General features: G+C 40.7%; 1 protein-coding gene and 1 long non-coding RNA gene across 5 annotated transcripts in view; one reads left to right on the forward strand and one right to left on the reverse strand.

Moving 5' to 3' along the window:
• Window positions 1-26,011, forward strand: part of LOC148394652 (uncharacterized) — a 130,107-nt gene that overhangs the window by 89,187 nt on the left and 14,909 nt on the right. For 2 of the 3 annotated variants that reach the window (XR_015860113.1, XR_015860112.1), the window contains exons 2-3: window positions 1,509-1,603; window positions 4,273-4,379. This is a non-coding gene — a long non-coding RNA (uncharacterized LOC148394652). Of the gene's footprint in view, window positions 1-1,454; window positions 1,604-4,272; window positions 4,380-26,011 lie in introns of those variants that run through there. The other variant, XR_015860111.1, reaches the window with a different exon arrangement.
• Window positions 12,694-26,011, reverse strand: part of efnb2a (ephrin-B2a) — a 40,745-nt gene continuing 27,427 nt past the window's right edge. For both annotated transcript variants that reach the window (XM_088383927.1, XM_088383926.1), the window contains exons 4-6: window positions 18,863-18,955; window positions 17,892-18,002; window positions 12,694-16,618 (exon numbers count right to left, since the gene is read on the reverse strand). In XM_088383927.1, coding sequence (XP_088240053.1) covers window positions 16,212-16,618; window positions 17,892-18,002; window positions 18,863-18,955 — 611 coding nt within the window. In that variant the 3' untranslated portion in view covers window positions 12,694-16,211. The remainder of the gene's footprint in view (window positions 16,619-17,891; window positions 18,003-18,862; window positions 18,956-26,011) is intronic.

Consider the following 26,011-nt stretch of genomic DNA (forward strand, 5'->3'; position numbering starts at 1 on the left):
ATGAATCCAAGATAATGCACATGCAACAATGAAGGTCTCATATAAAGCCTAATATTGTTGGAAAGGGGTTATGGTATTGAAGAAACAATGGAGACGTTTTGAAAATACTAAGGTAAAAGATTTAATGCATTTATTTATTAATAGTAGAAGATTAAATGCATTTTGCTCAACAGAAAAGGGTGTCGTTTGTGCAAAGTGGAAGAGGGAGACATAAAATGAGTGAGCTCTTAGGCCAGTTCAAAGACATTTGTAATAGATTGAGAGATAGCCAGGCAACATCATAAAAGTAATAAAATCACATTTGGAATTCATTGCTCGAGTATACAGCCAGCAAAGAACAAAAAACCACACCCACCAAAAAAAAAAAAAAAAACAATTTCATGATTGCATTGCTTTTTTAGAGTATGACTTTTGGTTTTGATATGGAGCAAATGTTATTTATAGATCATTTCCATTTGATTCCATTGCTTTAGATGCTTTTTCATCAATCTAAATGCCACTATTACAATAGTTCTCAATAAAATAATGGAAGAGGATAACTTGAATAAAATGTTTATAAGCAAGAGAAACTTGACCTGGTGACGTTCAAGAATAACTTTTGCAATCTAGGTCATATGATGCCGTACTACTGATGTTTAGAAGTTCAAAGAATAAGAAAAAAGTCCTGAGCTACTATCAGTCATTGGACTGGAACTAACAGCCCAAAGGGTGAGCTATTTCTGGATGTTCTAACAGGGAAAGTTGCCATCTTGATCTGCATATGTTTGGGAGAGGGGTGGAATATTAAGAAGGCCCGAAGAAACATCTCATCTGCTGGACTGAGGCTTATTTAAATAGTAAATAACGTATTGGCCTGAAGATGACCCTGATTATAAGACGACCCCTACTTTTTCAAGACTCAAGCTTGAAAAAAGACTGTTTGAACACCAAATTTAATTTTAATACAGAAAATAATTACAGTACATCTGAAACAAATGATTATAACAACATATTCAAGAGGAAAAGCATGTTAATTTGCCTCATTCAAATCATGCAAAAACTGTCTATCACATCTTAATATCTGAACATTTGAATATGTAATCACACCCAGTTTCACCCTTCCTTCTTTTATTTGCACACACTCCGACAACCATTCCATCTTAATAGAACCGCCGCATCCCTTATTTATTTTGGCTTGGCGAGTGGATGTGTCGCTGCTCGTTCGTTTCACCATGATAAGGAGTTACCTAACTTAGCATTTGCATCTGTTGACTCCGCCGCAGTGTTGTTAGCTAGCTAACGTGCACGGCACGGATAGGCGGGACACATTTTCAGGCACTGTCAGTGCTATGATTGGCTATGTAGCGTAAGTGAACCATATCATATCATTGGCTGGACACCTGTCAATCACTGATTTACACTATAAAAAGGCACAGAAAGAAAATCATTGGTCCACTTTATTAGATTAGATTATGTCTAACATTAGATATTAACCAATCAATGTATGCTGAATTTTATTTTGTGTGCAGCATGGAGTTTCTTGTGCGCAGAGACTTCACGAGCCTTGCGCAATTGCGCAGCTGCGCAGCTTAGAGGGAACACTGGGTGTGTGTTGTGTACATAGGTGAGTCTTTGGGTGTGTGAATATCACTCTTGTGTGTGTGATTATTGTATGAAGCGTGTGAAGGGTGTGTGTGGGGTGTGTGGGGTGTGTGTGTGTGTGTGTGTGTGTGTGTGTGTGTGTGTGTGTGTGTGTGTGTGTGTGTGTGTGTGCATGTGCATGTGTGTGGTTCCGTAACAGACAGAAATACAGCACGTAAGTCAACGCTCAACTTCTGACCGTTCCGCTATACTAAATAACCATAAATGGAATACTCTCGGCAACACACCAAACATAAGTCATTGAGACAACAAAATACATTTGCTTACGACCGTTAGACGCCATGCCGCTGCGTAATGGCTACTCGTACAATGCGAGGCAAACTGGCAGGGGTGCGCTGAAGCTATCAATCAAACGGCGCACACACGAAACAAGCCGCGATCAGACAAACGGCATAACAGTAGACATTAGTATCACTGAAATGTATATACTCACTTTGGGTCAAAGAAGCACACAATCACAACAACATACTCAGTCGATACCAGCAACCTTTAACTTACCACTGCGCACAAGTGAATGGGTATAATGTGTAGACCCCGAATGTAAGACGACCCCCACTTTTTCAGTCTTATTTCAATGCAAAAAACATCATCTTATATTCGGGCCAGTACGGTAATCATAATTTTAAAAGTGGTTACTAAAATAAAAAAACTTAGCTGACTAAAAGGGACCCTTGTTACGTTCACCCTGGTTCCATCCAAGTCTTAAGATGTACTTCTGTACTGAATCTGAGTATACTGTGATGTTTGTTTATTGATTGCTTCATAATTAATTTTTCTGTGTGTTATGATTTTCATATTTAAAATTTAATTAAAATTTGATCATCAGACGTTGTCAAGTTTTGTTTCTTAGCAAACTTTCTAACGATACGAATTTTCTAATAATTGGATGGTACGCACAAGTCCTGAAGCCGCCGGTGATTTTGCAAATATACTTAACTCGTGCGCAGAACGAGATGATTTCACTTGAGATGGTTAAATAAAGGTATAAAAAGGATTAAGTTGATGAGAACAGGACTGTTATTATAGAAATGATGCCTGTGCCTCTGGCAACATTAAAGCTTATAGAACGTCATAAAAACCAAAACATCATAAAAACCAAATATTAAAAAATGCATTTCAGAGGGACAGCTCAGGTGGGACAAAGTTTGGCGACAAAATTAGAGAGGCAAGATTGAGTTGGTTTGGATGTGTGCTCAGGAGGGACCCAGGTGATATAGGGAGAAGGGTGCTGAAGATGGAGCCAACAGGTAAGAGGAGACGAGGGAGGCCAAAGAGGAAGTTTAAGAATGTGTTGCGGGAGAACACGCAGGTGGTTGGTGAGACAAAGGAAGATACAGAAGACAGAGTGAGTTGTACTGTGGCGACCCCTAATGGGAGCTGCCGAAGGAAGAAGCTTAAAAAATGTATTTTCTGTATTGATAGAATACACATTGGCTTTGACAAGAAAGTAAGCTTCAGCAAAATCAGTTGAAAATTAAACATATTATAACTTATTTTCAACATATTTGCATTGTCTTTGAAGGAAGGGTTAGGGCACCATGTGTTGCTGAGCTGGGCTGCGACTGTGTGTCATATCACAGTAGTTGACAGGTTTGGGCTTTTGTAACAAGTCAAAAGCTTGCCGATCATTGACATGATAGACCGTGGCTTACAAAAGCATCTAATTTCCTATCAGTGCAAGCCTTCGATTGTCGCCACTAGTTGGAAAGGGGTCGTTTTTGTACCAGACATTCACATTTGTTCAGTGTGGTAATTCTCAACAATAAATCTCTTTTTTTTGTGTAAATTGAGATTATTTTCAGGACAGAAAGTGCATGAAGTCTGGTGCCTATTTTTCTTCCTAATTTATGTACAGTATTTTTCGGACTAAAAATCGCTCCGGAGTATAAGTCGCACCAGCCATAAAATGCACAATAAAGTGAAAAAAAACATGTATAAGTGGCACCGGATTATAAATCGCACTTTTGGGGCAAATTTATTTGTCAAAATCCAACACCAAGAACAGACATGAACCAGCAACAACAGGCTAAACGATACGGTATGCTAACGTGGCATATACACAAACTAGGAGCTGAGAACGGGCCTAGCGTAACATTCAGAGTTATTCAAATAACTATTACATAAATAACACGTTTATCAAACCATCTGTGTCACTCCCATTCATTAAATCCATCGATCGTCCGGGTATTTGCCCTCTTCCCAATTCTTTTTTCGCAGTTTTATTTATTTATTTAAGATTATCAAAGAAATGCAAATGTCAGAAATGTGAATACAAAATGCATCTTTTTAAAAGTTGATTTCGTTTAAGGAAAAAAAGAATACAGCTAACTGGCCCCGCATGAAAAAGTATTTGCCTCCTTGTTAAATCATGAATTAACTGTTGCTAATCACAAAATCATTTTCTCTAAAAACAAGCTTGATTATGTCCTGAGCTGTTCTATTCAATCTTAGAAATCACCTCATTAATCTGTCTGACAAAATAAAGTTCGCCACAAGTACTCAAAAAGCTGCAACAAAATTTCATGATCCAAAGTACAAATGAGAAATAATTGGTCAGTCTAGAAAGTCTTACAAAGTCATTTCTAAATCTGTATGACTCAAGTGAACCACATTGTGATATATTACCCACAGGAGTGGCCTGCCTACAGAAATTAACCGAAGAGCACGACAACAACCCAACCTGGAGGTCACACGGAGCAACGTGTAAAAAACTGTAGCCCTTCATTGCCTCAGTTAAGGTCAGTCATGATCAACAAATCAACAATGAGGAAGCTACTAGGTAAAAATTCCTGAAACCACTGCTAAATAAAAGCTCAAGTGGGGTGTGATTATTTGTGATGTCTGATGAAGACTTTGTATGAGCAGTTAAATATAATCATCCCAAGGACAATTTTGTCTAGTAAGGGCCTACAGATTACCTCAGGAGTCCAATTTAATGACACAAACACTTTCTAGTGATTTGTTCTTATTTAGAGGTGCTACAGTTTTTTTTGTTTATGGTCATCTAACCTCAATAGAATATTTGCTCATCTCGACTCACACTGTATACAACGTATGTATGTGCGTGCGTGCGTGCGTGCGTGCGTGCGTGTGTGTGTGTGCGCACGCATGCGTGCGTGCGTATGTGTGTGCGTGTGTGTGTGTGCACGCGCGTGCGTGCATGTGTAGGTGTGTGTGTGCGTGCGTGCATGCGTGTGTGTCCATTCAATAAACCTTACCTTTTTCCATTTCATGTGCCAACCACAGTGCACCAAACCGGAGCACAGTTGGAGCCAGAAGAGCTCATTTGACAATTTATATGTATACATGCAAAATCCCATCCTGTCTGCCATTACAATAGTACTCATAAAACTAGTCTGCATGAATAGTCTTTCTTTTGTCTATACATCGTCACGCACCAGTAACATCAGGTTATCTTGTTTTAGGTTAGTCTTTTGTATTTTGTTTGCAAACTATGCACGCCATCTTGAGCTGAGGACAAGATTACAAAACTATTCAAATTGTGTATCAGAGGCACAGCCATCTATCCCTGAAAAAATACTTAAACTTTGGTTTCATATGATTAAAATGTACTCAACTCTAAAATATTCAAATTATGTATTAGTTTGTAACCTAGTATATGTCCGAATCAAGTAAATCTAGATGGAACCAAATGATGTTTTTTATTCAAGGGATTTAAAGCGTTTATTGTCATATGTACAAAAGGAAAGCACTTTTTCTTTGTACAATGAAATTCTTTCGCTGTCCGTTAAAGTGCCAGACAAAGTAAGGAGATTAAAAGAAGGTTAAAAAGTAAAAAAAAACACAAAATATAAAAACCACAATATATACAAAAACAATATATATACAATATATGACCACAATACAGGCTAGTACAAAAATGGCATTGTGCAACAGTTGTGAGAGTTACAGTAAATCAAAGTCAAAGTCAAAGTCAGCTTTATTGTCAATTTCTCCACATGCCAAAGACACACAAAGAAACCGAAATTTCGTTCCCCCCTATCCCACGGTGACAAGACATGCCCCACAACAGACAAACAAGTAAACAAGTATAACAACAGCATGCTGAATAAATAATGAATAAATAACACAACAAATAAATAAATAAGAGGAGCAGAAAAAAAAAAAAAAAAAAAAAAAGGAGCAAGTGCGCGTACAGCAGACATTCCAGAAAATAGCGCAACAGTGCCACACGCTACGCAGAAGGGGGTAGCGAGTTCAGGGTCCTAACAGCCTGGAGAAAGAAGCTGTTGGCGAGTCTGGTGGTGCGGGAGCGCAGGCTCCTGTACCTCTTCCCAGAGGGCAGAAGGTCAAACAAAGAGTGAGCCGGGTGACTCACATCTCTCGCAATCGAGGTTGCCTTGCGGGCGAGATGGGAGGTGTAAATGTCCTTCAGGGAGGGGAGCGAAGCACCAATAATCTTACCAGCCGTATTCACTATGCGCTGCAGGGCCTTCAAGTTCTCTTCAGTGCAGTTACCACCCCAGACAGCGATGCAACTGGTGAGGACGCTCTCAATGGTGACACGGTAGAATGTAGACAGGGCTGCCTGAGGAGCACATGCACGCCTGAGCTTCCGCAGGAAGTACAGGCGGCGCTGAGCTTTCTTTGCCAGTGACGAGGTGTTTGCGGACCAGGAGAGGTCCTCACTGATGTGCACCCCCAGGAACTCGGTGCAGCTCACCCTCTCCACCACAGCACCGTCGATGATCAGCGGCAGGTGTTTTGTGTGACCCTTCCGGAAGTCAACAACGATTTCCTTGGTCTTGTTGACATTCAGCAGGAGGTTTTTGTCCCTGCACCACGTGGTCAGAAAGTCAACTTCCGACCTGTACCGAGTCTCGTCGCCCTTCGTGATGAGACCCACCAGAGTCGTGTCGTCAGCAAACTTCACTATGCGGTTGTCGCTGTAGGTCGCAGTGCAGTCATGCGTCAGCAGGGTGAAGAGCAATGGACTGAGCACGCAGCCCTGGGGGGCCCCCGTGCTCAGCGTGATGCTGGCGGAGATTTTGTCGCCAACACGCACGACCTGAGGCCTCTGACAGAGGAAGTCCAGTAGCCAGTTCCAGAGGGAGGTACTGAGGCCCAGCTCGTCGAGTTTGCAGATGAGTCGCTGCGGCACAATGGTGTTGAAGGCAGAGCTAAAGTCCACAAACAGCAACCACACATATGAGTCCTTTCTCTCCAGGTGGGTGAGGGCCGAGTGGAGGGCAGAGCAGATGGCATCCTCAGAGGACCCCTTGGCATGGTACGCGAACTGGAAAGGGTCAATGGTGGGGGGGGGGAACGGATTTGATGTGCTCCATGACAAGCCGCTCAAAGCACTTCATGATGATGGGCGTCAGTGCCACGGGGTGGTAGTCATTGAAGCAGGACGGTGCAGGTTTCTTCGGCACAGGAACGATGGTGGCAGCCTTGAAACATGAGGGGACGATGGCCTGCTGCAGGGAAACGTTAAAGATGTCCGTGAAGACACCCGACAGCTCCCCAGCGCAGTCCTTCAGCGCTCGACCCGGGATGTTGTCAGGGCCCGCCGCCTTACGGGTGTCAATAGCGGCAAGCGCCCTCCTCACACCGTCGGCAGAGAGGCGCAGGGGCTGCTCGTGTGGGGGGGGAGTGGTCTTCAGCGGGCAAGTGCTGTTCTGGGCGTCGAAGCGAGCAAAGAAGCGGTTCAGATCGTTCAGCAGACGGACGTCGCCCTCACAGCTCCTTGGCGCGGGCTTGTAGTCCGTGATGGTCTGAATGCCCCACCAAAGGCTACGTCCGTCCTTGCTGTCCTTGAAGTGGGTGGAGACCTTGCACGAGAACGCATTCTTCGCTTCTTTGATGCCTCGGGACAGGTCGGCCCTCGCTGTCCTCAAGCCACCCACAATTTGTTTTCTCATTTTTTATCTTGTCAGGCTTTTTTTAGCCCTCTGGAAGGCGCTACAGGCAAATGAAGACCAGGACAAACAGACTCAAAAACAGTTTCTTTCCCAAAACCATCGCCGCCCTCAACTCCAACCGGCACTGATGACACTTTCCTCCATGCACTACTACCGCACTTTATCCGCACTACTGTTTCCTATTATTGATTTACTTTCCTATTATTCATTTACTTGACTATGTTCCTTACTGTATCCCTCCTTAGTTTGTGGTGCTCCTAAGGACGGGGACACCGGGGAATCCTTCTTCTTCTGTTGATTATTTATTTGTATCTATTTATAACGACTTGTACTTTTATCTACCTCTCATGCACTGAATGGAGGCCTCCCATTTCATTGTACTATGTAGAATGACAATAAAGGTTTTCTGGTTCTGATCTCTGATTTTCCCTGCTTTTTTTAATACACAGCTAAGAATTGATATGTTATACAGTGGTGATCTTACCATTTTCAGGTTCTGCCTCAGAAACAAAACAGCGTTAAGGCAATGTGCTTTCAAATGATTAAGTAGTTAATGATTTTACTGGAACCAGAGCCGGTTCAGACCTCCATGGGGCCCTGTGCAAAAATATGTCGAGGTGCCCCCCTAACGAAGGGTGTATTCAGACCTGACTATGTGGTCCGCTTGAAACAGACCACGGTTCGATTGTAATGTTAGTCCGGACTTTTTGTGCAGGTGTCAATACACACAAGTGAATCCTGGTGTGGATTAAAGAAACCGAGCAAGACCCACTTTTTCAAGTGGTCTCGGTTAGCTTCCAAACTAACTCTGGTGCGGTTCGCTTCAGGTGTGAATACAAACAGCGAAGATCAGCACCAACAGCACAAATGTGCAGAGAAGGAACGCAGCGCGTAGGACTCGCATGTTTTCCTCCATTTTCGGGTCTGTGCTCTGTGCGCTGCCCTGGTCATTGCTGTCCAATGGGAGGACAGATCGTGTCACAAGCTTGGATGTGAATACTTTTTTTGCAAAATGTACAGTCTGAATAGGAACTGCACCAAACGAAAAAAATTGAGTCCGCTTTTAGTCCGGACCAAATAAGCGGACTAAAGGACTTTTCTGGTCTGAACACACCCTAAAGTTGTCAAGACTGTTAAAAGTTCAGTTATTAGGCCTACTTATTTCCCTTGGGTTCACGTTGAATGGAATGTTCATATCTGTAGCTAGTTTCATAGACGAACATTGGACATTTGCTATCCATCCATCCATCCATCCATCCATCCATCCATCCATCCATCCATCCATCCATCCATCCATCCATCCATCCATCCATCCATCCATCAACAGAAAGCTAAATAAACCATCCATTCATTTTCTATACTGCTATACTGTCACGGACGTGCTGGAGCCTATCCCAGCAGTCATCGGGCAGTAGGCGGGGGACACCCTGAACCGGTTGCCAGCCGATCGCAGGGCACACAGAAAAGAACAACCATCCACACTCGCATTCACAGCTAGGGGCAATTTGGAGTGTTCAATTGGCCTACCAAGCATGTTTTTGGGATGAGGAAGGAAACCGGAGTGCCCGGAGAAAACCCACGCAGACACGAGGAGAACATGAAAATTCCACACAGGGAGGACCGGAGGTGGAATCGAACCCGCACCCTCCTGTGAGGCGGACATGCTACCCAGTGTATCACCGAGCCGCCGGCTAGTGCAACTATATTTTGTAACAACTGTATTTTGTGTCATAACTAAAAGTGTGCCAAGTATAGAATTCGGGGCAGTTACCAATCGTTGCTCCTTCCTTGAAAGACAAAATAATGTCACTTATGACATTTATTACATATTTATTATTATTTATTAAATTATTCCTTACATTATTATATTTACATCACTGACATTTATCATGTAAAGGCTTGTTTATTTATTCACGGAGGAATGCTTTGTATGAGAGTTATACAGTGAACCCTCGCTACTTCACATTTCGTTTATCGCGGATTCACTACATTGCGGATTTTTTTTTCGAAATTAAAAAACATTTAAAAGTCAAAATAAAACTTCTAAATTGAGGAACGTGTCTAACCTTTAGGACAATGTCGTATTGCTCCAAATGTTCGTTTACATTCCTTTAGAAGTCCGTTCTTGTGTGTTAGCACGATCGTGAATTAGCATTTTTCCGCTAACTCGTTAGCCTTCCCGGTAATTCTTGTTGGTGACCGTATTTCGCAGATTTCACTTATTGCGGGTAGTTTTTGGAACCAATGATCCGCGATAAACGAGGGATTACTGTATTGTGGGTGTATCGAGCTCAATTGCGATTGTAATTATGCTGGCTCTTTTAAAATATTTTGCAGCATATACTGTTCTAATATAAAATGTCTGCGCGAAGGAATTGTTGTTTTCTTTTTTTTTTTTACAGGGGGGGACTCGGAAGTACCGTATTTTCGGACAAAAAGTCGCTCCGGAGTACAAGTCGCATTGGCCATAAAATGCACAATAAAGGGGGAAAAAAACATATATAAATCGCACCAGAGTTTAAGTGGCATTTTGGGGGAAATTTATTTGACAAAATCCAACACCAAGTACAGACATGAACCAGCAAAAACAGGCTAAACGATACGGTATGCTAACATGACATAAACACAAACGAGGAGCTGAGAACGGGCCTGACATAACATTAACAGTTATTCAAATGACTATAACATAAATAACACGTTTATAAAATCATCAGTGTCACTCCAATTCATTAAATCCATCGATCGTCCTTTATGTAAATGATGCCGCGTATGTGCCGCCCCGCTGACGTCGGACTCGTCGTGAGCTACAGTTCAAATTATTCCACAGGCCCATATAATGATATATAAACTATATATCAAATAACTATAATATAAACAACAATTTTATCAAACCATCTGTGTCACTCCGAGTTAATGAATCTATCGATTGAATTCCTCGTCCTTTATGTAAACAATGCGCCGCGTGTGCAGCGCGCCGCTGACGTAGGACTCGTCATCAGTTGCAGTTCAAATTATTCCACAGGCCCATATAACGGTATATAAACTATATATCATATAACTATAATATAAACAACAATTTTATCAAACCATCTGTGTCACTCCAAATCAAAGAATCTATCGATCGAATTCTTCGTACTTTATGTAAACAACGGCGCGTGTGCGGCGCGCCGCTGACGTCGGACTCGTAGTCAGTTGCAGTTCAAATTATTCCACAGGCCCACATAACAATATATAAACTATATATCAAATAACAATAATATAATCAACAATTTTATCGAACCATCCGTGTCACTCCAAATCATTAAATCCATCGCAATCTTCGTCTTGTGTCACTTAAAAAAAAAGAACACACACAGCTGTTGACTCCGGAACTACGTGTGCCGCTGACGTCATACTAGATATATCAAATGAATGTAATATCAACAAAAATTTTAACGAACCATCCATGTCACTCCAAATCATTTAATCCATAGGAATCTTCATCCGCTGTGTCACTTAAAAAAAACAAAACAGCTGTTCACTCCGGAACTATGTGCGCCGCTGACGTCTGCCTCGTCGTCAGTTGCGGCTCTAATTATTCCACAGATCTATGTATATACCGTATTTATTCATATTATCGACCAGGGCGATAATTAGAGAAGGTTCATGTCCAACTGGGGGGGTAGGCGATTAATAGAGAACACTTTTTGTCCGATCGCCAAGGGGCACTGAAAGGGTGATAATATGTACGTATATTTTCCTTATGTAGTATGCAATACCTGCATCTCACTGGTGTTCTTAACACTAGAACAGCGGCTGCTTTGATCTACCTCTAACAGCGGGGTGCGTCAATTGACGCTCCATCGATGCGACACGTTACCGTCGCACATCACAAGTTGCGCACGTCATGTTATCACGATCGTCTTGTTCGAGCGCACGCCCCGATAATGTAATTATGTGAGGATATTGTAGCAGAGTGACGAGTGTAATTGTATCATAATATAGAGATGAAGAGAACAAAATCCAAGTCGCATCAGCCTTCAAAAGAAAGAAAGCAGGCTGAAGCGCCAGACGACCCGTGTACATCACAACTTCAACAACAAAGAACAAACGACATTATATTCTTTAGAAGCTGCATTAATAGAAGTTGCATCGGCAGCAGCTACAATTGCAAACTTCTCTTTAACGGTATATTTTCTATATTTTGGCATTTTTTCAGTCGATCATTGAAATCCATCTGAAATCAAATATTTCCAGGAAAGATTCGCGTGGTTTCGTTCGACGTGCTGTCAAATCAGTCATATTTAAACTTGCGCAATGACGTCGGCATGCAGTCGCGGAGGAAAACGTAAGTTTTGGCAGCATGGGCAATAATCAGAGGTATCAATGTTTTTTATTTATGTCATCGCCAACACACACTGGGCAATTATTAGATAATGGGCGATAATTAGAATAAATACGGTTACTATATTGTAGCGTTACCAAAGTACCAGGCAAGAGGTGGGTTTGATAACTGGCTCTTTATTTCACAAAACAAGAGCTCAGCATATGAGCCAACACAGTGCTATAAGCAAGCGCCCTGGATCACTCGTCCCATCTACTCGCCCCCCCCCCCCCCTTGCTGCCTTCATGGCCTTAATAGACAATCGGAAACTACTGAAGTCTAATAACATAAGACGCTGCTATTCTAAATAAACTATAAATGAAATAACTAGAACATAAATAACAAGTTTATCGAACCATCTCTGTCACTCCAAATCATTACATCTCCTGACTCCGGAAGTCAGTGAATGGAACTCGTTGTCAGTGAGGCTCCAATTATTCCACAGCCATTGTGCGCCCTCATGCGGTGTAAAGTGAAAATAACATGTGAAGTGATGAACTATACTAGTAAGTCAGTAATGTGTTAATGATCAGGTAAAAATTTGTGAATAATTACATATATAAGTCGCTCCTGAGTATAAGTCGCCCCTCCCCCAAACTATGAAAAAAACGCGACTTATAGTCTGAAAAATACGGTAGTTTCACCCAGGAAGTAATTAAATGCAGACCCACCACTGTCAGTGGGAGTTGTCAGTCTTTTGTTCACAAACTAGATATTAAGTTAGAATACATAACGTACATAAAAATGAGTCAAATTGGGAAAAAAATCTCTATTAGTCTATAAAAAAAATCACAACCAGAGAGCTTATCCATAGGAAAAACGTTTTTTTTTAATTAAAAAATTGCATTTTGTAACAGACTGGTGGAATGTGTGTCATATATGCTCACTGTTTTTTTTTCTTCAGATTTTCAACATTAAAACCAGTTTTTCACAACTTCTTTAACTCATTCTTGACAAGAAAGGAGAAAAGGGGAACAGCCACCTAGTAATCATGACAGGGCAACAAAAAAACAAGGTTGAAAGAACAAAAAAGCAATTCACATATAATACTGTGTTACTGACAAACTGGACTGAAATAAAATAAAACAAATGCTCCCCTCCCAAAAAAAATAAAAAATAACTCAATAAATATTTATGGGACACACTTATGGCACAAATATGCAGCAGTCAGTTTGGCAAATTTTTGCTATTTTTTTTTCCCCAAACCAAATTACTATGGAAACAGTGCAAAAGGGAAGGGCGTGGGGAGGAGACTTTCCATTGAGCGCTAGCTAAAATATATAGCAAAAAATTCAAATTTTATACAAAAACTTTTACTTTAAGAGTTTATAAAAATGTCTTCTTCTCTTCTCGTCAATATTTACATAAGCTATTTACCAAAAAGTAGTTTGCTCTGTTTTACTGAAGTTTATTCAATTTTTTTCTGAAAGTTTTTGTATTTAATTTCCTAAAAAGGTGAATAAGGCTATTGTAACAACCCAGGATCCATATACAATACAAACAATAATGTATTTACAGTTTCTTACCTACAGAAGAGTGGTGCAAAATTTCTGAGTCAAGTGACCAAGGGGTGATCAAACGAGCAAGGCATTTTACAGGAACATAACGTGCTTTTCCTCTCTGACAGCCCATCTATGACATTTAATCACATTCATACCAAATCAGGTCAATGTTTGGAGAGTGTTATTCAAGTGAAGGCCAAGAAAAAGACGCCAGATAAAAAATAAAAAAAATAATAGGATTGTCATATTCTGCTGCAGGTGCACAGAAACTTAAGACATTTTTTGTTATGTCTTTTTTCATCTTTTACAAAATATCTGTTCAGATGTCATACAATTTTAATTGTTCTTTTTTTTCACAGCTAAACAGTTGCACAACAATAAAACAAAAAAAAAGAGTTGAAATAATATGCTGGGAACAAAACTAACAGCAGGCTTGTTGACACTGTTGTTTTACAGTATGCCATTTGAAACGTCTTTCAGTGGTTAAGAACACTTCCCATAGGTGTTTTCATAGTGTGTGTGTGTGTGCGTGCGTGCGTGTGTGTGTTTGTATATATATATATATATCTATATATCTATAGATATATCTATCTATCTATATATCTATCTATATATATATCTATATATCTATCTATATATATATATATATATATATATATATATATATATATATATATATATAGATAGATATATATATATATAGATATATATATATATCTATATATATATATAGATATATATATATATGCGTATATATATCTATATATATGTGTGTGTGCCAGAATTGATTACAAAAATAAATAACAGTTGCATATTCGCTGATTTTGTAGCCTCTTAGAGGCACAAACCTCATTATACTAGGCTTGGCTTTTCGGTGAAATTTGATTCATGAGGAAGATGGGGCACTATACACTACGAAAAGAGATATGATTGTGAGCTGAAGATTGGTGGAATCACTGAAACATGAATAATTGAATAGTCACACACATGCAAAGATGAGATGAAGGATGTGTGTGCGGAAATTAGGGGCACTGGGTGTTCATGACATACAGTATATGCTACGCTGAGCGAGTAAGAGAGACAGCTACTCTGCTCTATAAGAGCCAAGGGTCCCAATTCCCTCACATGGCCCTGCTTCCCCTGGAGATCTTAAGAAATTGCAGGACTTGAAGCATATCAAATAATAAAATATCTAGGTTGCATAATGTGCACGTATACCTTAATACAGTATATTATTACCTCTTGCCATGCCAACATCAGTCTGTGCTCTATGTGTCTATAATAAATAAAATCTCATCTATATTTTTCATGATGTATACTTTGTAAAACTTAATTTTAAAGCCCTAAGACATGGAAATTACGATGATGAAAGAACAGTGACAATGGATGAGTATGTCCCTGCTTTAAAAAAACAAACCGTGAGCACTGGCCAAACTTAATTGGGCTCGAGATGCCCTGTCTTCAGATGTTTAGAGTAAACGTTACAGTACCTAGAGCTGTTTTATGCAGCTAAGCTAACCTCTGCCTTTCTTCACCTGATCTAAAAAATAATAATTAAAAAAAAACGACACTAAGGCAAATTGGATTTCTTATTGCCCTAAACAATTTCCCGTTTAAAGCCCAGGTTTCGGGGAGCTGAGGTGAGTAGTTACTATTAACACTGCCAGGATACAGCTTATCTCAAATCTTTCTTTTTCATTGTCCATCTCTGGACGGCTATGAAGAGTGCAGGTACCAAAACAGGGCTAAAAGTGCTGCTCTTTTGTTTTTACAAAGTCCTCCACTCTTCAGGCATGTCTTTTAATAGACTTGTCACACAATCATCCTCAATATCGTCCTATCATCTTGAACACACACTTGCTACTCCACTTGTCTTTGAATGTTACATAAAAAAATTATGTGCTGAGAAAGGATGAATTAAACTCCTATTTGCACAAAGCTACACCAGGATATCAAAGCCACACATAATAAAATCAAATGTACATAGGATACACACTAGATACAACCTTCAAGTAACATGAAAGAAGAATTTGGTGAGAACGGATCTATGAATTGGGACAAATGGTGTATCCACAAAAAAAAAAATATGTTGAAATTGACAGATGTGCGTAGTAGTGGGTGGGCTGACAGGGTGTTTGGGTCATATCTGCTCAGTCCCAGAGAGGATGGTTATAAAATGTTTCCCGCTTTCCTTGTTCGCCTGGGGAATCAAATTGTCATTCAAGCCAGCGAACATCAAGGGTGGGCAGCCACTTTGTAACTTCATGGTCAGCCTAATTCTTCTCTGTTACCTTTCTTCCAGGCTCAAATCTATGCCTCTTTCCAGCGAATTTTATTTTTCCAACCGCCAGTCTCTATGATGAATCTTTCACATCCATTTAGTCGTTTCTCCTTTCCATGACAGCAAAATAAAAATAACACTTGCATCTCTCAAACCTCTTGGACCTCACATATCAAGCTCCCGAACATGCAAGCCACTTGTGCACAAACCAGAAAAGGGAGAAAGTTTGGACAAAGATACACTCCATTTTTCCTTTTCCTATTGCCCATAGCTAGAAGTAGCAGCAGCAGCAGCAGCAATTTCTCAGGTCTCTGCCAATCCCTGTCAAACTCGCTGTGAACATATCAGAGGAAGTAGGTATAATCTAAAGTTGACAATGAAAATATTACTGACAAAGTATCATAGGAGAAGACTTGGCAGAATGAAAGAAGAAGGGTGAGGGAGTTTGTTTGCAGGCATGGGGGCTGTGCTAGCTGAAACCATGAACGCGCCAATCTCTACAGTGATCCAGTAAGTCTCGTGGTTTTCAACGTTCCTCTTCAAACTTTATAGTATATGTTGGCAGGGCTCTGCGGTGGCATCTCTTGAACTATGTAGACCGGGTGGCCGTAATCGCCACTGACCTTCTCGTAGTGGGGGCAAAAGACACTGTCTGCAGTCCTGAGCGGGATGATGATGTCGCTGGGCTCGGAGCCATTATTGTTTCCACCACTGCCACTTCGCTTAGGCGTGGCCAGCGTGCTCAGAGACAACGTAGCTGCATGCTGTGGAGAGTGCTTGCGGTGACGCCGCCGGTACTTGAGAAGCAGCAGCACCAGCATGATGATGATGATGATAAAGATGACACTGCCCGAGGCAATGCTGACAAAGATGGCCACCCCAGAACCGATGATATTGGATGACTTCCCGCCTGTGTTGTTTGCATCGCTTTCTCTGGATGCTGCACCTGCCAGACATAAAAAAAGAATTATGAGGGTCTAAATGACAAAAATAATTATTCATCCATTCAAAATATGTGTCCATCATATGTTACTTATGCGGCTATTTTGAGAAGTTTTGTGTTTTAATGTAAAATGCAAATGTGCCATTGCAAAGGACAAAGATGAAAACTGTTGAAACTGAGATGAACAATAAGAACAACAAAGACACTGCATTCGTGTACCAACATTAATAGAATTGTGAATTGTGTTACTTGGTTGTGTTTGCAATTCCCCAAATTTAGACGTAGCGAATGCTTTCACTGAAAAAAACAGGGAGAGGAGCCCTCATTTTCAACATTCTTTTCATAATGTATCCTCCAAAGAGATAAATGACAGCACAGTGACTAGAGTACGAGAAAAGGAGTAAGCAATAAGACTTATATTGAAGGCTTTTCTATGAAGATTAAATTCATTTGCATACAATCTATGTAGACGGTTACCTTAAAACTAGGACAAAAAATGGCACTAAGATGTGCACAGCATAATTTTAAACTAACAGCCCAGGGGGTAAAAAATAAAAACAAGATCATTTTTTTGTTTTTTATGAACTTCTAAATGGAAATGGTTTACATCCATTACTGAAGTCATGATGTTCTCAGGTGCTACCTGGATATCTATGCTTTCTGCTGATCTTTTGAGGCCTAAATGTAATCCATCAGCGGTCGTACTGAGGTAAGAGCTGATACAAGATGGCAGGCAGCCCAAAGCAAGGACCCTTGTGCTGTTGCACAAGGAGATTGTACTACCTCATACACTCTGCTCTAATGCCCATATGCTCATTGTAGCACCTGACACAAAACGGGATTTTTTTATGATACCACAGAATATATTATGCAGGGGAATAAACTAGTTAAAGCAAAGCCTTCTCCTAGGATTTTTAAATGAAATTCAAAAGAAATTTCTGATGCGTTGCATGCGGATATGTTCAGCTTGCTTTTGTTAAAAAAATTGTTTTATGAGAATGGAGCTGGGTTAAAAAGGTGGCACACGATCATTTTCCTGAAAATGTCACTCCAATGATGGATTAAATGGAGTGGACCAGCATAATGATGACTTTGAAGTCCTTGAGAGTGGAGAGGCCAGAGATGCCTATCACATTAATGGCTAACATTCAATTACAGACTGATTAATTGGTGTCCTTTCTTTCCAGGCCTTCCTCTGTAATGCCAAATTGTTTCAATGAATCCTCCACTCAGTTACCACTTTCGCAGCATTTAAAATGACAGCATATGATCTCACCTGGCTTCTCTAGCACGTCATTATTTTTGTGAGTGTCCTTGCTGTCTGGGTACTTAGGAGAGTATGGAACCCTGGTGGGTTTGTCTTTGGATGAAACAGGGTCAGTAGGATCTGAGAAAACACAAGATAACATTTTTGAATTGTAAGGACACAGTTTTCAAGTTAAACAAGTATTTCCATCTAAGTCAAAATTACATCAACAATACATTATGATAAAAAAAAAATCATATTACAATAGTACTGTAGATCACAATAACGAGGGGTGAAAACCACCACAGTGGTTTTAAGAATCTACGTAGCACAGAAATGTAATTCAGGATTCCGTTCACAAACAAGTAAGTTAGATTGTAAATGATTCATAGGTGTGAATTATTGTTTGGCAAAATGTATATTACGATTGGCTTGCGGCACAGACAATTGCTGATCTTTTAGCATAGGTTAGTGATAGAGACTAATTGGGTGTTGTAGGAATGGAACTATAAGTTCAGCATAAAACCTCATAAAACCTTAAGCTATTTGCAACACGCAACCTTAAGCTATTTTCAACACGGAACCTGAAGAAACTGTCAGCCTCGGGAAATTGCAACACTAGAAGTCATCTAAGCAACTGATTCATGAATAATTACTGTATTGATTCAGAATAGAACTTCATTTTATAGTTGTGCTATCTTGTGTGGTGCTTGTGATAACAGTTTGTGTGCATCTACGCGAGAATTAGTTACATGTGCTCTAAAGTGCAGATGTTTTCACTGGATGTAAGCTCGCTCAATTGTTTGAATGTGCGTAAAACCTTGTCTTCATTATATCCCTTCCTCCCAACCCAGATGTCACAAAGACAATGACCCTCCACTGTTTCTTGTGACCTTATCAAGACATTACATTTGTTGAATGTTGCACGAATTTTCACATTACATGAGCACTGTGTTGTGACAGCTCATTCCTTACTCTTGCTCTGATTTACTTATACTCACTTTGTCCCACTCTCATGATCATCTTCATGGACTTGGTCTTGCATACTCCCCCCTCTTGGTTGTCGATGCCTTCCATCGTGCCATTTGATGTAGCTACAGCACAAAGAGAGATAGAGGAAAAAGTGACAATTGTCACTGCAATCATCTGGTTGGGAAAAACTTATTCTGGTGGCCTGTAGACATTATAGTCTATGCCTCGGGCTTACTAGTTTTTGGGGGAAACAATCAGTTCAGAAAGACAATAGAAGGTGTAAAATATTTCAGTTAAGGTACAAAATTATTCAATTAACTTCAGTAATTGTGCCTTGTCAAGTATAGTTTTGCTTATCTTACTTCCCAAAATCACACAAACAGACACACACCCGCATGCACCCACACGCACGCACGCACACACACGCACACACACGCACACGCACGCACACACACACACACACACACACACACACACACACACACACACACACACACACACACACACACACGCACACACGCACACACACACAAACACAAGCGCCTCCCCCAACAATTACACACATACACATACATACATTACGAAACTTATAAGAATATTGACAACAAGCTGGGTTCAGAGAGGAAACGTGATCATAGGAAGGAATCATAGGAGCCATGTGCATCGAGACCAGCACATCACCCACAGACCCCAGGGCGCCGCCAAGGTGCCCAGAGAAGGTGTGGGGCAAAAATCCAACCCACACCGGCTCACACAGGGCAACGCCAAGGCAGCCACAGGCAACCGCCGCTTCCAGGGCAGCAGACTCCTTTAGAGGAACAATGGAAGATGAAAGCTTGATAAAAGTGGATAAATAAATAATACTAGTTGTACAATACTAAACTATTACAATACTAAATAAATATTTGCTAAGAATAAAATTTGTGGGTGGATTGATAGCTTGTCACCTGCCACCCGGCCGCCCATTTCTATTGACGTCAACCGGTCACAGCCACGCTCACACTCTCAAGTCAGTCACCTGCACCTGTCTTCCCTTGTTTTGGAACATTACTTAAACCCTGAGCCCTCCACACTCAGTGTCAGTCAGTCAGTCTGCGCTTTACCCGTCTAACTCCTGTTGCCAACCTTGCCCGTTTACTGGCCCATCTGCCGCCCGGCCTGACCACTTGCCCATTTATGACGTTCTGATCGCCGCCCGTCCCGACTGCCTGCTTGGCCCTGACCACGATTATCAACTGCGCTTTGCTGTTACCCCCGCTAGGTTGGTTCCAGCTATCGGCCAGCTGGTCACGCCGTGGAGAGCGGCCCGTCCGGCACTGCCGCCCTTGCCCACCAGTCGCATTCTAACAACGTTGTCGCACCATCCCAGCCTCCAGCACTCCCCTTTCCCACACAACAATAAAGTCTGCATCGTACTGCATTTGGCTGTCCCGTATGATCTGTCGGATGGATGGATAAAAATATTAGTATCTACTAAAAGCTAAACTAAACAGGTAGATGTTGAGCCCGCTCTTCAAAACATGAACATTGTCGTTCGGCAAACTGTTTCAGAGGTGGGGGACACACTGATGGAAAAACACCTCGCCAACACCAGTCCATGACTTGGAACACTCTGCAGGAGGATTGCAGGGACAGCAAGAGTTCATAAAGTACAAGCAATTCTGAAAGATAAGAAGGTCCAAGACCATCAAGACACAAACAATTCGAAGAAAAATTGCACTTGGGAAGTTGATTTGCAATAAAACAACCCAGCAAATTGGGTCCATTTTGGACCGATTAAATTTATTGAGATTGATGCCCATTGCAATATTTGGCAGAATATAATTTGGTTATTTAATTAATCAGCTGATTAAATTAGTACTATAATCAATGAAAACTTTCCTTTTGGTCCATTTATGCTACAAAGAAAAATTAGCCATTTATTTTTTTTAATATTTTTTTTTCTGCCGGCATGAGGGGGTTTTTAATGGCTATTTCTGTCTTATGTTGTAATGTGTCAATATGTAATGTGTAAACGACCAGCGGAACAATTGCTTTGGCCTTAATCACTATGATGGTTTCAAGACCCAAAAGTTCATGGTCTGTTTACTTTTATCTAGTATGCTGGCTCTTGCAGCTGCTAAGTAGGACGGCAGTTGCTTCGTGTTTTGAGTGAAATGGGGAAGAAGGAGGAAGGGGAGAACAGGGGGTGGGGAGTAGGGCTCATGGTCTATCAGGTCAGTAACATAGAGGCTAACGAGCTGCCAGGGCTTAGTGTCTTGGCTTCCTGCCAAGGCGCAGTGGCCCGCATTCACTACATCTGCCTCCACCAGACTCGGGAGGACCCAACCCCTCCCACCCCAACGCCTTCTAGTCCAAGATGACATTTTCTTTCCCCTCCTGTGAACACCTTAACTACTGCCTTACGAAGCCGTCAGCCCACCCCTCCCTATCACCCCACAAATTCTACTCCCGTTTCTACCATTTTCCTACAAGAGCATTACACGGCAGATTCTTAAGATAGATGCTGATCCAGACTGATTTTAAAAATCAGACTGTTTTCTGTCTCCATTTGCCTTTGTTTTTCTTCTCACATCTACTATTTTGATCTGACTGCGATGGGAGGAGACACAAAGAGGATGTTAACAAGGATTCCCTCACTCCTTCCATTCTCCCTCCTCTTACCCCATGCCTTTCTCACGAGCTGAACTCTGGCTTTCCCGTAGTGGCCATAAAGCACATTACAGACAAAGCTCCGTGATCGCTCGTGATTGTGTGTGTGCATGTGTGCGTGTGTGCGTGTGTGTGTGTGTGTGTGTGTGTGTGTGTGTGTGTGCGTGCGCATGCATGTGTGTTTGTGTGTGTGAGTGCGACTGTGCATTATGTATTATGAAAGCAACACAAGTGTGAGTGACTAACACAGACAGCAAACTACGGCCCACGGGCCGGATTTGGCCCGCGGGGCCGTTTAATCAGGCCCGCTAAACCTGAATAAATTCTATTATTATACATTGTTTTGGGTCATTTTCCCTTCAATGACAGCATTTCCCCAGTAGCTAGAGAAACGCCCGCCCGCGCATTTACTCCCGGAAGCCGTGTCTGCGCACTCACAATTGCGTGTACGTACTAAGTAGTAGGGACCCCGCACACTCTGCTCTCTATTTCCATCAGTGCCGAATTTCGAGTGTGGGCTGTAACGTTCGCGTTCTCAAAATTCACGCACTGAGCATTCAGATACAGTTTTACACCAAAGCTACCCACAAACCTTACTCTGGAATCCTTCCATCAAAATGAGTGGCCCAAGGAAAAGAAAAGTGGACACTGAGTGCTGAGTGTTTAAAAAGAGTTGACAACAAAATACTTTTTTTGCTGAAGTTCAATCAATGTTGTTTTGTCTGATATGCCAAGAAACGGTTGCAAGGAGTACAATATTAGCCGTCACTTTGCTACGAAGCATGCTAACTACGCTAGGAGTTAACACATGAACAGCATGTGAGGTTGACAGCGGAGAGCTTGACAGCTACTTTGAAGACTCAGCAAAACTTTTTTCACCGACAAACTGCGGATCAAAAGTCAAGTACAGGGGCAAGTTTATGATGCACCATCTATTTTCGACTAATCTTAACTGTTAAAGTTTTTAAGGCGGACTTTAAGGAAGTGTTTCCCGTTTCCTCACTTCTGTCACCGGGTGTTTGTGAGTTAAAGCTCTGCTCTGATTTTCAGTAAATCTGTCACCGTGTTGCCTTTTTGATTTCTTTATTAGTAATTTCTATATTAGTACTTTATTTAGATGTATTATTTCCCTGATTCTTCAAGATGATGTATTTGGTCAGAATGTTGGCCGTTTGATGTGATTTCACCTCGTTAGATAAACATCTTTCATAAATCTGACCTGCAGATGCTGAAGTGATGGAACTGTTATTCTTAATAACATTGTATTTAATGAGAATCACTGATAGTTTTTTGGTGAAATATTTTTTTAATGCTGTTTATAAATGCATTTGTTTCCAAAAAGCGTTTTTTGAATATCCATGCTTTACTTCCCTGCTAAAGGCCAAAACATTTTATGCAATGACCATTACATGTCGTTCGTATTACTTCACACAAACACTACATTCATCTGCTCCTGGTTCGGCACCCCGGTCAAAATTTAGAACCCAATTCGACCCGCAAGTCAAAAACCTTTCCCACCCCTTAACTAACACCTTTAGGGCATGTTTTTACAGTTGTGTTTATAGCATGGTACATTGGTGCAGACAGGTGTGTGGCAATAACTGAGAAGAGAAAGACTATTTATGGTTTTACCAAAAGACGGCCAAAAATGTTATTCTAATCTGATTTGCAACATATGGCAGGGAAAATCTCTTCAATTTGAGGGAATTTGAAACTTCTCTGGTCCTGTTACACGCAGAGTAATTGTGTTGTGCCAGCCAAGCTAGAGTAGGATTATAGCATAATTGTGGGATTTCCATCCAAATGTTTCTAAATTTTAAGTGAATTTAGAGAAAATGCTCAAAATGAACATGTAACTTATTCAGGTTTCCATTTGTTATTATTTTGTGAATGTTGAGAGGAGCTGGCACCATGAGATGATGTCATATGAGAGCTGCCATAATAATAATAATAATAATAATGATAATATTAATAACTAGAAAATGCAATTTCTGGAGAAATTGCGTGTAAAGGCGAAGACTTTGAATCACTTCTTGGGGAATGATGCCGAATGATGTTGAAATGAGTTGAATTTCTTGAGAAATGTGGAAAATAGAAATAACTAAATTTTGGAGAATTTGGTTGAATTTCAAATTTGAAAGTTTGGAATTTTTGGTAAGTGGGAGGTTGTGGAATAGGTAGGCAAAAGATGAACAGTTGAAAGTTGGAACGGGTTGAAACGGTTAAAAAATGTAGAAGTTAGAGCAAATCTTGAATCCCCATAGAGAATGAATGGGAATCAAAAGAAAAAGCAATTGCGCCAAAATTTTTTGAAATTTGGAACAAAAGGAAAAAAGCGGCTTCAGGAGGTTCACTTTTGGGGTTAAAATGTTGAAACGGGTTTAATCGGACAAAAATTGCAAAAGTTAGCTAAAATGTAGCTATTTCGGGCACTTAATGTTGAAAAAAGGTCACTTCCGGTTTTATTTGGGTCACTTCCGGTCTGATTAGAGGCACTTCCGGTCCAGCTGAGGTCACTTCCGGTTTATTTGGGGTCACTTCCAGTTTACAAAGCTCACTTCTGGTTTGATTTGGGGTCACTTCCGGTTTGATTTGGGGTCACTTCCGGTTTACCCGAGGTCACTTCCTGTTTACCTAAGGTTACTTAAGGTTTGATATGGGGCACTTCCGGTTCATTCTGGGTTCATTGGGGGCACTTCAGGGTCAATCCAAGATGGCCGCCACACTGGAAGTGGGGTTGAAGGAGGTGAATATGGTAAGCATAAGGTAAACAAAGTGAACAAAGTTGGAATGGGTTGAATCGGTTGAAAAATGTGGAAAAAAGAGTAGAAAAACGAAATTGTAGAGAATTTTTGGTAAGTGGAAAGTTGTGGAATAGGCAGGCAAAAGATGAACAGTTGAATGTTGGAACGGGTTGGATCGGTTAAAAATTGTAGAAGTGAGAGCAAATATTGAATCCCCATAGAGAATGAATGGGAATTAAAAGAAAAAGCAATTGCGCCAAAATATTTTGAAATTTGGAACAAAACAAAAAAAAACAGCTTCAGGAGGTTCACTTTTGGGATTAAAATGTTGAAACGGATTCAATCGGACAAAAAATGCAAAAGTTAGCGCCTAATGTAGCTATTTAGGGCAGTTAATGTTGAAATAAGGTCACTTCCGGGGTGATTTGGGTCACTTCCGGTCTATTTGGGTCACTTCCGGTTTGATTAGAGGCACTTCCGGTCTAGCTGAGGTCACTTCCAGTTTATTTGGGGTAACTTCCAGTTTAAAAAGCTCACTTCTGGTTTGATTTGGGGTCACTTCCGGTTTGATTTGGGGTCACTTCTGGTTTACCTGAGGTCACTTCCGGTTCATTTGGGGTCAATTGCGGTTTAATTTGGGGCACTTCCGGTTCATTCCGGGTTCATTGGGGCACTCCAGGGTCAATCCAAGATGGCCGCCACTCTGGAAGTGGGGGTCTAGGGTTGAATTGTGGAAGTGGGGGTGAAGGGGGTGAATATGGTAAGCATAAGGTGAACAAAGTGAATAAAGTTGGAATGGGTTGAATCGGTTGAAAAATGTAGAAATTAGAAGGGAAAAACTAAATTTTTGGAAAATTTGGTGTGAATTTCAAAATTGAAAATTTGGAAATTTTGGTAAGTGGGAAGGTGTGGAATAGGTAGGCAAAAGATGAACAGTTGAAAGTTGGAACGAGTTGAATCGGTGGAAAAATGTAGAAATTAGAAGTGAAAAACTAAATTTTGTGAAATTTTGCAAAATTTTGTGCAAATTTTAAAAGTGAAAACGTGAAATTTTTTAATTTGGCAAGTTTGGGAATGTCCCCAATGTGATTTGAATGTGTTGAAATAAGTGAATTTCAAACTGGAACAACAAAAATGTGAAATGTTGAATCTGCCATTAAGAATGAATGGAGAATTTGCCGGAATTTTGTGAATTTTGCGAAAACTGAAAATTTTTTGAACGAAAAAAATGTAAGCAGCCGTGTCATGAATATTTGGAATCAGTGAAAAGTAGAACTGAGTGAATCGGTTGAACTATGTGGAAGTAGTTAAGCGTCAAAAAAGTGAGCGGAATAAGTAGAATAATAATAATAACTAGAAAATGCAATTTCTGGAGAAATTGCGTGTGAAGGTGAAGAGGTTGAATAAATACTTGGGGAATGCTGCAGAATGATGTTGAAAAGAGTTTAATCGGTTGAAAAATGTAGAAATTACAAGGGAAAAAGGAAATTTGGGAAAATTGGGTGTGAATTTCAAAATTGAAAATTTGGAATTTTGGGTAAGTGGGAAGTTGTGGAATAGGTAGGAAAATGATGAACAGTTGAAAGGTGGAATGGGTTGAATAAGTTGAAAAATGTAGAAACTAGAGTAGAAAAACAAAATTGTAGAGAATTTTTGGTAAGTGGGAAGTTGTGGAATAGGAAGGCAAAAGATGAACAGTTGAAAGTTGGAATGAGTTGAATCGGTTAAAAAATGTAGAAGTTAGAGCAAATCTTGAATCCTAATAGAGAATGAATGGGAATT

The sequence above is a fragment of the Syngnathus floridae genome, chromosome 8 (assembly GCF_059516105.1).
Source record: "Syngnathus floridae isolate MCC-2025c chromosome 8, RoL_Sflo_1.0, whole genome shotgun sequence".
Classification (NCBI taxonomy): domain Eukaryota; kingdom Metazoa; phylum Chordata; class Actinopteri; order Syngnathiformes; family Syngnathidae; genus Syngnathus; species Syngnathus floridae.